A 10,984-nucleotide genomic window follows, 5' to 3' on the forward strand; every position below is an offset into this window, starting at 1 on the left:
CAAAAACGTCATGCTTGATGTTCTACAGGCCTGCTGGATAGATAATTCTTTGAGTGAAGAATGAATCTGTTTATTTCAAAATTGAACGCAATGAAATTGAAAATTACAGCTTATGATGTTTAAAATTAATTACGAAATAAAGCATGAATTGATTATGTGAAAATTTCCATACATATTTTCTATTCAAATCTGATACCAGTTGTCACCTCCGTCATGCCACCATCTGGATTCACAAACGTCAACACAAGTGTGATTGATAAGAAGAGAAAAGACTCTCAAGCAGAGCTGCATATAAAACAAAGCAAACGTTTAATTTATTTGAGTTAAATTTTGGGTAAAAAGGTTTTCAACATTGCTTGTATTGAATGGCTTCAGCTACTCCACAGGTAAGGGATATCGTAACCATTTGAATAGTTTCTAGACAGCCTGTGCTTATTCGTTCTACGACGCAGTTGTCTCGAGTTGTTTTGATGTTGTAACCGAGAGCATATTTCATCATCTTGCTGTGTTGTGTTTACGTATGCATTTGGTTTTGTTGTTCACAGGGAGCAAAACTGCTCTACGGTTTGAGAAAATCGAACAAATTCGCCAAAGGCTTGGGCGCCCTACTACCGCCTGCGTACAAAAAGTTTTGGAATGAATGGAAAAATCAGCAGCCCGCTGCAGTGCACTACGTACCAAAGGATGGTTAGTAAACAACCCCGGGAGTGCTGATAGAACAACTGGTTAACTGTTTTGCTTTTTATGAATTAGGGATGTTCCAGCGAGAAGATATTACGGGGCTCGTGACACCTATTCAGAACGTGCCATTACCATTAATCGATACACCGGAGTCGCATGACGGCATCTGGGGTGGTGAAGCAGTTATCAAGGGCTTTCAAAAACGCAACCAGTACAAACGACGTGTTCCGCACTTCTGGGTACCCGTATTGCGTCGATCCGTCGTACACAGTCGGGTGTTAAACGAGTATATGGCGGTGACGGTCACCGATAGGACGCTTGATCAGATTCACGATCATCACGGATTCGATCACTATCTGCTAAAGACACCCGCTTGTGATTTGCGCTCTATGTTGGCGATTAAGTTGAAGAAGAAAATTCTGGAAGAACTCGCGGCTGGCTGTCCAAAGTTAGCGGCGGAACCGACCAAGCAACAGGAGTACCTTAAAGAGTTCGCTTGTTACCTGGAACAGTACACAGCCGAGGAGATCGAGTGGTACGGCCTCACGTACACGGAAGCGATTATAAAGATGAAGCATCTTTCCGAGGATAAAGACGCATTGCTACCGAAAAAGCTACTGTTCCGCCAGAAGCTGATTGATCAACTGAAAGAAGCAGGCATCCGGGAAGCACAAGAGGGCGAGACAGACGGTGACGAAGGACTAAAAAGGCTCAAGGATCCAAACACGTCTTCGTGGCTATCAAATCTGAGCTTTAAGCCAAAGAACTGGTAGGCAGTTCCGCTTTATGGCATCCAGAAAGAACGCAAGGGTAATGTGTCTAGTGTTACGTAGGGTTTGATCCAATTGAAATTTGCGATATCGATAGTCAACTGCCTGCACTGCCAGCCAGGAGATAAATAAAACAATGCAAATGTACTTGTTTAAAATGTTGATCCAAAAAAAAAAAGATTTATTTGTTCCCGGCAGTAGTGGTAGGTTTTTCATCGGCAGTTTCCAAACGGGGCGTTAGTCGCGAGAGAGTGTCAGCTGAATCAGTGGCAGTACTTTGACGGAGGATAGATCGGAAAGGATGGCTTCAATGTTCTCCACTGAGGTCACTTGCATGAGGCTTTCGCGGCGAAAGCTCAGTATGATGATAGCAAGTAGGGAAAGTATTTCCAAGCTATCGTAACCCAGTATCAAATCCCACAGTATGAGTAGCTGTTCCGGTGGTAAGTGGCCGCTGAACGCGCGCATCAACCATTTGAACACGACGCGAATCCTGCAGAGAAAATATAACGTTCAAGCGGTTTTAGGTATAAAATGGAGGAGTGAAGTTAAAAACTTAACATACGGTTGAATTTGCAGTTCTCGGAAATGTGACCACAGCTGTGGTTCGTGTGTCTGCAACAGCTTCTCAAACAGCAGACACAAGCTCACGATCCCTTGCGGATGCGTATTGATCGTTGTCAATCGGTGGCAGTAGCGTATGTAAAACGCCCGGAAGGTGTAGTACAGTGAGACGGGATTATCATAGAGGTAGCAGAATGGAGCTGCCAACATGCATATACCATGGAAAGGCACGAATCCACATGGTGGTCCTTCATACTGCTTTGCCTTGGCAGAGTTGGTAAACTCCACCTGTATGAGTTGGCTAATTTCCGAGTCTCGGCTGAAGCACAACATGATCTAAAACGCAAATTAGCGATGTTACTGGTAACAATGCCTTATGTCGCTTCGGAAGAATCCTTTTCTCACCTGGTAAAGGACATCCTCAAACACGAAATAACGATCATCGTTAGTTGCGGTAAGTTGCACGTCTTTGAACACCAGCTTGTCCACGATCGATTCGTTGGTTAGCACCGACTGTCGTAGTCCTTCCCAGTGTTCGATATGCTAGCGAGAAACCCGCAACAGAAAGCAGTTACGAAGGGATGTTGATCGGGCTACCAGGACTTACGTGCTGTTCCACCTGACTCCCTAAAACGTAGGACCAGAGAGCGCCTCGCTGTGGTGGTGGTGTGACGCCTTTTTTCAGTGCCTGTTGGCAAAGTGGCGCGTGGCGGGTTTTGAGAATCTTCTGACATGTCGCCGACCAATCACCAAAATTGTTATCGTTCCTCAGCAGCTCGGAGAAGTGCACTCGCAACTCGAACAGGTTCTTCACCGTTAACGATATGTGTGAGAACTCCCATTTAGGCAAAAAACTACAAATATAAAAACCACAGAAACAACGGACAAAGAGAACAAAAAGGAAATCCATTATGATAGCTCGCACTTCCGGATACATGGGTGCCGTTCCCTTCCGGGAGCGACCGGTGGTTTCCTGCACCGAAACCCCGCGTGTGTGGTTACTCAGTCTCATCCTGCTTCACCGGTCCCTTGAGCGATAGCAGCACGTCGAGCAGATCTTTGGGAGCGTACACCGGTCGATAGTTGCTGAGATCGATCTGATAGGTGCTGAGCTCGTCCCACTTTGAGAGGATCTCCTCCCGGTCGGACGCGGTTCGCATCTGACCGTGCAGTTGCGCTTTCGATTCCGAGCACATCGAGTTCAACGACTTGCGGACCCGCCGTTCCCATTGGATACCTGCTCGGCGTAGATAGTTCAACGGATCGCTGCTGGCCGGCGTTGGACGAGCATCACTTTTCACGGAGTTCCGGATGAGATGGTAGATCACGTTGCGGATCTCGATCTCGAGCCCGTTCGCCTTGATCGCGCCCTCGAGCGTCTGCTTCATGTCGTCCTTGTCCACCTCCGGTGAGCAGGATAGTTTCTGTGCGGAAAAACAAACACGCCAACATGGGAGGGCATTCAATGCATTTTGGCGAAATTTATTACGTCGTCAATTTACCTGCACCATTTTGTAGAGGTTCCCGTACAGTTTCATCGTTTTGACATCCTCCACCAGCCGAAGGGCCGTATGGTGGATGCTCGTATCCTTCAACTCCTCCATGAAGCTTCGCTCCTGAACGGCCTGTGGATGGATGACGTCGGTTTCCGCTGGGTCGGCCAACTCTGTCGACGACTGAGAAGAAACTGTTGCAATTTTCGGACCATATCGAACCCCACGGCCCATTTCATCGTAAGGACTTTCTCCTTCCTTGCTTTTTGTTCTCTCTTTTACTCTTTCCTTGTATCGCATTCCATGCTTCCTGTGGGTCCCCGCAACTACCCCTCCCACTTACCGTCGTTTCTTCGGTGTCCTTTGAGTTATGTGCCCTCGCCAGCATCGTTTCACGGGCCCTCTTGCTCGTCCTCACCCGTGCCGGCTGGCCGAAACCCAGTCCGAACGTGACGCTCGTTGGAGAATCAATTTTACGACAACCCGTCAGAGAAACTTCAACGGCACGGTAAACATTTATTTATTCCAAAGGCTCAACCACCCCACCACTTACTCACCTTACACCGTGCACTCGGAGGTAAATTCACGGAGCGGAGCGAAAATTTTGGAAACCGGGGTGCACACTCCCTTTTGATCAGGATTTGTTCGCGTCCGTACGATTTCTGTCTGGGGCTCACTTTATGCCTGCGCAGATTCACGCTAGTAGGGGTTTTCGATTGGTAGTAACCAAATAACCCCGAACCGTTGCCTATGGCGACCGATGGTGACCCGCTTTAAAGGGTTTTTTTTTTATGCGCGCAGGTCGAACTGATACTCAATATTACTAGTCTATGTAGCTTTTCGTCCCTCTCTGGGAAGTCTACGTGGGACAAGGGGAAAAAGGAAAATAGACCCATCGTATATAGAAGTTTTTTGATCTGAAAACATATTTTATGAAAAATGTGCTATAATTGTGATTACAAAAAAAACGTTTAAATATGTGGTTAAAAAAAGGTTTGCTGTTTTCTAATGTGTTGCTAAAACTGATAAATACTTTGTAAGCGAAATGGCAACTAAATTCGTACAGGTGAATCACTATGTATTATAACAGCATTTGTAATAATGCCCCCTGTAATTATTCCCGTAAATAGCTTCGTCCCAAACGGAATCGGGTAATTGAACTGATTTAAGAATATGTAACTAAAAATAATCATGATTTTTAGAATCCTTTTTAATCGAGAACGAGGTTGTTCGTGAGACGTGACATCGTGAGACCAGACCATAATATTTGAATACAATCTCGCATGCGATTCAGTATTGAAAAGATTCAAAAAACGTTTGCAGCGTTAGCGAAAAAATGAGATGAAACGGGTTAAAATTGCTAAGATTTGTAACAGGGTCGCATGGCAAAAAGAGGCTACCTTTCTTGGGCGTCACCGGTTCTGCGGTTGCGGTAGTAAATTCATTAGTATTGGATTTTTTGGCCATTGTCTATTGACAAGCGACAACGATTGGCTAATCAGTCTTATCACCCAATTAAAGACTTCGAACATGGAAGGGAAGTATCATGGATGAGCAGCTTATCAGTGTGTGGGTGAAGATCATCTAATCGATGTGGGAGCGGGACAACCCCATCTTCAATAAGATCGAACGCGTGCAGTGTCCTTTAAGCATGATCTCCTGTTACTATCATAGGCAAAACCCAGCAAAATCACTCTGTTTGAGGAGGCATTTTGGCAGATTTACGGAATATTCAAGAGCTCGGTGGCTTTCTGCGGCAAAGGCACTTTTGGCACTACCATTAAAATGTATTTGAATTGCAATTAAAACTGTTCAGAGATCAAACGTTAAAACAAGAAAGAAAGAAACGTGCTTTCTCTCGTCCTGAGCAAGCAACGCGATTGTTTTAATCGATTATCGTTGGACTATGCGACAATGCATGCAGAGCAAACAGCGTTTGCATCCATCGCTTTTATTTTAAACAGTTTCATAAAATATACATTGAGTTACATCTAAAAAAATACGTCAAACACAGATTACTTCTGTGTTATCTGTTCTAAATGTACTATTAATGCGCTTAAATAATGTTATCACGATTAAATCACACGACTTTCGGCCATTTAGATCGATGCCGACGCCACTTAGTGCGCCTAGAACATAGAAAACAATTGCAAAAGAGAGAGAAAGCGGATTACCACGCGCCGGAACGATCGAGGATATGGAATGATAACGCTAAGTGAGCTAGCGATTAAATTGGGCAGATGCGTGAAAGCGAGAAGGAATATGCAATATATCGCTTGAGTGACATACAAGGTTATTTGCGACCGCGTACCAGCTGTAGCAGCCTCCTTAAGTCATGTTCTCCTGTTATCATTTACCGTTTTGGTAGCAAAATCCGGCATCGAAAATGCTGCCGCTCGGATGCAGCGTCGCGTGATTCAGGTGCTGGAAAAAGTGTTTGGAACGTTTATATTTCGAATAAACGTTTATATTTCGTCCGTTGGCCGTTTTTTTTAAATGGCACAAATAAAAATATAGTTGTTTCATCTTTTTAATTTAGAGAATTTATTATTTTCATTTTGAGACACACAGTGTGGATTAATTATCAAAAATATGTGCGAATGTTGAACAATAAGTTGAAAATGAGATATAAATTTGCCTAATAAATTTTCTAATATCCTTGCATGCACTTCTATTCAAAGAAAGGATTCAATATATCTTGCTCTGAAATCCAGCTGATGTCTAGTGAGGTTTCGTACGTATTTCATCTCTATCAGTAGCACCCTCGAGTGCGTTCTTATTCTCCTCGTTGATCTCTGCGACGACGTACGAACCAAACCGCACCGTGAAGAAGTAAATGAACTCCACCAGGCTGAGTATACTTGCGCCAGTAAACAGTCCCAGGATACCGCCAATCGATACGACAACATCGATGTTCTCGCGCACGATCTGGCGCCGATAACGTTGCGAGGGTAAACCCATGATTTTGATCAACACCGATCGGCCAGACCGGCTTTCCATGTCCGCTTCTCGGCCAATGATGCGTATCTCGTGCTCGGTACAGGATGGAAAACAATCACACACGAGTCCGTTCGTACGCCACGGTTGCATGATTGTCGTCTGCGGGAACATGAGATCCCGCTGATCGAGACAGTTTAACCCGTCGTAACCGCACACGGGACTTTTATCGTTCTCTGGAAAGGCACAAGCACCTGCTGTGTAAGCTAACATATATCAGGATCCTTTAACCCTACTTCCCGTACTTCCAAGCAGCATGTTGTGGTGGCAGCAGTTACACGTCTTTATCTGTGCCGTCTTCAGACACTCCGTAACGCACACACTGTAGCTGTACTTGGCGTAGCCGGTGTCGGTGGTTTCGTCCGGAAAAACGCACCTTCGGACGTGCTTATCGACCGTACGTACCAGCGGATCGTTGGCGATGTTCTGTACGGTGATGAAAATCTTCCCTGTGTATCCTTCGGGCATTTGGTTGAACTGCAGCGTCGTCAGCAGCATGTGCGGGATGTCTTCCTCGTTTTGCACGTACGCCTGCAAGTATGGGAGGGATTTTTCGTTAAACGCGAACAACTGCAAACTCTGCTCTGCTTCTGCTTACCGTTGTGGCTCGGGTAAAGTTGAGCAGCAGTTCACCTCTCGGGGAAGCCATGCTCATGTCCGTTCGTAACCAATATGGCCCGTATCTACAAGGGAAAAGTGCACAAATGAAGCATGATAGTACTACATTAGGAAAAGCTTCAACAAATAAGACACCCAAGACGATACTTTTTAATCGTTTGCACCGAGTTGAGCAGAAAGCAGGAGCCCATCGTTGTTTGAATCACACGAAAGTAGCTGCAGCAGTCGAAAACCCGCCCGTTCCAACGACACTCTTCGAACAGCTGGGAACAGTTTGCCCGAACGGCCACGGAAAACTTTGGGTATCCATCCACCGGGCACTTGACGCAATCGTCGCAGTCCTTGTACATCGTACAGTACGACTTGATCGAGCCGTAGTTGTAGAGATTATGGTAGATCAACCGCAACATGAACTCCTCCACGTCGTAGTTGTACTCCATCTCTTCGCTGGTACGAAACCCATCAATCATATGCTGCAAAGCGTCGTACTGCTGCTTGGTGTAACCCATCTCGCACACGCCCACCGACGGAAATGACGTAATGTCCTTGCGTTTGTCCAAGTTCTCCACCACGATGCTAACGGCATCCTTGCGAAACAGTTCCATGTACGTCTTGATCAGCAGGTAGGAGCCCGTCCAGGCAAACAGGACGCACCCGATCCAGAAGAGCCGCTCGGTCCAGTGGTACTTCCGGTTGGAGATGTATCCGACACCGGCCAGGGAACAGTTGGAACAGTAGTCAATCAGAATCCGATACAGCACACGGAACGTTCGTGCCACCACCATTGTTACTGAAGATCTGGTACATTCAAATCGACGACCCACGTTGCAGTAGTACCGGTCGAGCCTTGCAGCTATCAATTATTCAAGCTTTCATTCGTCGCTGCATGGAAAGTCCATTACGCTCCCCGGGACGAGTACGAATCGTTGCATATTTTATTTCAGCGAATTGAAAACCGTTGTTAGCTTACAGCTAGAGTATCTGCACAACCTAACAGGGACGGTTCTTTCTTCATCTACACCTACTTACAAAAGTTAACCCTGGGAAGATATGTTGAGTTTCGATTTATTCAATCAAATAGATAGGTAACTGTTACAATGTCGGTAAATATGTGACTATGCTTTAACACTTTCAGGGGAGTGCTTCTGCCAACCAGTTGGATTTATGCACTCCCACGCAATCTCGATGTGTGTGTGTGTGGGTGTGTTTCGGTAGTCTAAGGTTTACTTTCTGTTCGGTGTTTTGTGGGAGCAACGTTTCGGAACGTTGAGAATAGTCTATATATGTATAATATGATGTGCGCTCGAAATGCTGGATGTACGTGAGAATGTGATTTGATCATGCATTATGGGATCCTGTTATGAACACGCATCTGTACGTCCTTACACAGGTGCAAGAAGAATTCCGCTGCCTTTCCGAACGTTTGCATCAAGAATCACGAGGTGTGGCTTTGTTTATTCATTTTACGCAAATAGTACCACAAATTAACTCTCTATCTATGTCCCTCCCAAATGAACCATTGCGCGAATAAAGCTGCACCGACAGGAGGCAGCCCATTTGAACAATTGGAACATTTTTCAATGTGGCCCTGGTGATGGCCATCTCATCGAACTCTCGCATCGAGGTTCAACCGGGGCTTTCAACCATTTAAAACTGGTGTCCAGAACACAAAGCACAACAAGAAAACTATTACACTATAGGCGGTGTAGACGAGGACTGCGCCCTAGCCTGCTCCACTGCCTTCTCGCGTGTATAATATATATATTTGGTTCGTTCCTATTCTAGTGTCTGCCCGCGTTTGTATATAAGCCGCGTACATGCTACACCACGTTTCGATTGGCTACTCGAAAATATATTCATTACATCCTTTATACAACGAACTAGCTACCAAGGAAAAGGTCGACCGTGTATCACGAGAGGATGAACGCCATACCTGCTTCAGCACACTGCTATGGTACGCTAAGCCTCGTCCTGCAGCAGTTGTAACTGTTATGTCTGCTACCGCTCGCTTACCTTCGCTATGCCCATGTATGAACGACAACTAACGAAACGGAACAACATATTAATTAATTTCCAATTGCTATATACCCACTCCTCTGTCCCTGCGATAGCTTATCATATTGAAATCCTATCCTAGATACACATAAGTTATGCGAACGGACTCCTGCGTTTCCACCGGAAAATGTTTAACTTTCCAACCGATCCTCGTACGCCTGTCGAACAGTTTGTACGCGTAAGCTTGCGCGCGCTTTTGCACGACGCGAGGACAACCGAGGCAGGTAAAATTAATATCACACGAATTGGCTGAACGTTTCTGTTTCATGCTATTGCTAAAAGAGAATGTAAGGATAGTTTGCAGGTTTTATTCACAACGTGTTTGGAAGGAATGGACGTTTATAAGTAAGACAACGCAGTTTAATTTCAAACCACTTTCGCTTATAGCGCAGGTTTGCTTTATATTGCTAGCAGGTTGCGATTTGTGAACAACCCCCCATTATAGGTTGCGTGAATGCGGTGTTTTTTTGTAACATTGCCATATGGAAAAAAATTGCTTAGTAGCAATTTCATGCGCTGGAATTGGTGTATATCATAGAACTAAATAAAGCTACAAATATATATATATATATATATATATATATATATATATATATATATATATATATATATATATATATATATATATATATATATATATATATATATATACTATATATATATATATATATATATATATATATATACATATATATATATATATATATATATATATATATATACATATATATATATATATATATATATATATATATATATATATATATATATATATATACATATATATATATATATATATATATATATATATATATATATATATATATACATATATATATATATATATATATATATATATATATATATATATATATATATATATATATATATATATATATATATATATATATATATATATATATATATATATATATATATATATATATGTGTATATATATATATATACATATATATATATACATATATATATATATATATATATATATATATATATATATATATATATATATATATATATATATATATATATTTATTTATCTCAAGAGTTCCAGCTCTGGACGCTACATCTTGCGTAAAACAGAGCAATGAATATTTGTTTTACCCGTTACCTTTGAAGTCTGAGTCAAACGAATTTGAAAGATAGCCACAGCAAAAAGAGGCAAGAATATTGATTAATTTTCCCGCAGACGGGTTTTCACCCAACGGTGACTGTTTACTCATACATGCTACAAACACGGTGGGGTAAAGCATGATGCGGACCAGTTGCCATCTGGCGCTACTCTCAAAAAAAGATACGTCGTATTAACCGCTTGATATCTCTCCCGCCATGGGACTTTGATGGGATTACATACGCTACGGAGCCTAGCTAATAAACACAGTCTTTATCGTGACGTAAAATCAGTCACACATATTAAAGCAGCCCATTGGATACTCACAAGTGCTTGTGAATCTCTAACAACCGAATAAGGACAAGTTAGAAGTCTGTCTTGACCAATTGCTGGAAACAGGATATACGAGCGGAAACGGAACGTAAAAACGTATGCAACGCTCAAGCGTTACTCGTCGTTTAGCAGACACCAGTTGATGAGGTACACGAATTCCGGCTGTTTCGTCTGAACAAATCCAACTTCATCTTTACCACCACCATTTGCCCTCGTCAGACACGGCGGGGCCGTTTAACAATTGCCCGTCGCATCCAGAGAGCTTGATCCATCCGTCGGGTGAGAGTGGCGTCTCGCCTTAGAACGGATTTTCACCGCAGCACTGTATACAGTCCATGCAGTT

General features: G+C 43.4%; 3 protein-coding genes across 3 annotated transcripts; 1 reads left to right on the plus strand and 2 right to left on the minus strand.

Moving 5' to 3' along the window:
• Positions 1–257: 257 nt before the first annotated feature.
• LOC128722788 (39S ribosomal protein L28, mitochondrial) lies at positions 258–1,587 on the plus strand. Its single transcript, XM_053816469.1, has 3 exons — positions 258–386; positions 546–687; positions 754–1,587. The coding sequence occupies exons 1-3, from the start codon at positions 366–368 to the stop codon at positions 1,452–1,454; spliced, it is 864 nt and encodes a 287-aa protein (XP_053672444.1). The 5' UTR covers positions 258–365; the 3' UTR covers positions 1,455–1,587.
• Positions 1,560–3,634, minus strand: LOC128722787 (TBC1 domain family member 19). The gene is made up of 6 exons (XM_053816467.1): positions 3,518–3,634; positions 3,018–3,439; positions 2,623–2,869; positions 2,421–2,558; positions 2,017–2,351; positions 1,560–1,944 (listed from the first exon to the last, which is right to left on the minus strand). The coding sequence occupies exons 1-6, from the start codon at positions 3,617–3,619 to the stop codon at positions 1,689–1,691; spliced, it is 1,500 nt and encodes a 499-aa protein (XP_053672442.1). The 5' UTR covers positions 3,620–3,634; the 3' UTR covers positions 1,560–1,688.
• Positions 3,635–6,229: 2,595 nt separating this feature from the next.
• Positions 6,230–7,908, minus strand: LOC128724069 (sodium channel protein Nach). Its single transcript, XM_053817833.1, has 4 exons — positions 7,271–7,908; positions 7,104–7,188; positions 6,751–7,036; positions 6,230–6,681 (listed from the first exon to the last, which is right to left on the minus strand). Exons 1-4 carry the CDS (start codon positions 7,906–7,908, stop codon positions 6,230–6,232), a joined length of 1,461 nt encoding a protein of 486 aa, XP_053673808.1.
• Between the last annotated feature and the right edge of the window lie 3,076 nt (positions 7,909–10,984).

The sequence above is a fragment of the Anopheles nili genome, chromosome 3 (assembly GCF_943737925.1).
Source record: "Anopheles nili chromosome 3, idAnoNiliSN_F5_01, whole genome shotgun sequence".
Lineage (NCBI taxonomy): Eukaryota > Metazoa > Arthropoda > Insecta > Diptera > Culicidae > Anopheles > Anopheles nili.

Coding starts and splice junctions, on each gene's coding strand:
- LOC128722788 (XM_053816469.1), top strand. CDS start 366: ATGGCTTCAGCTACTCCACAG. Junction 387..545: donor TGGCTTCAGCTACTCCACAG/GTAAGGGATATC, acceptor TGTTGTTCACAG/GGAGCAAAACTGCTCTACGG. Junction 688..753: donor GCACTACGTACCAAAGGATG/GTTAGTAAACAA, acceptor TTTATGAATTAG/GGATGTTCCAGCGAGAAGAT.
- LOC128722787 (XM_053816467.1), bottom strand. CDS start 3,619: ATGGAGGAGTTGAAGGATACGAGCATCCACCATACGGCCCTTCGGCTG. Junction 2,559..2,622: donor GGAGTCAGGTGGAACAGCAC/GTAAGTCCTGGT, acceptor GTTTCTCGCTAG/CATATCGAACACTGGGAAGG. Junction 2,352..2,420: donor TTGAGGATGTCCTTTACCAG/GTGAGAAAAGGA, acceptor TTTGCGTTTTAG/ATCATGTTGTGCTTCAGCCG.
- LOC128724069 (XM_053817833.1), bottom strand. CDS start 7,908: ATGGTGGTGGCACGAACGTTCCGTGTGCTGTATCGGATTCTGATTGAC. Junction 7,037..7,103: donor ACTTTACCCGAGCCACAACG/GTAAGCAGAAGC, acceptor CCATACTTGCAG/GCGTACGTGCAAAACGAGGA. Junction 6,682..6,750: donor CCACAACATGCTGCTTGGAA/GTACGGGAAGTA, acceptor GTGCCTTTCCAG/AGAACGATAAAAGTCCCGTG.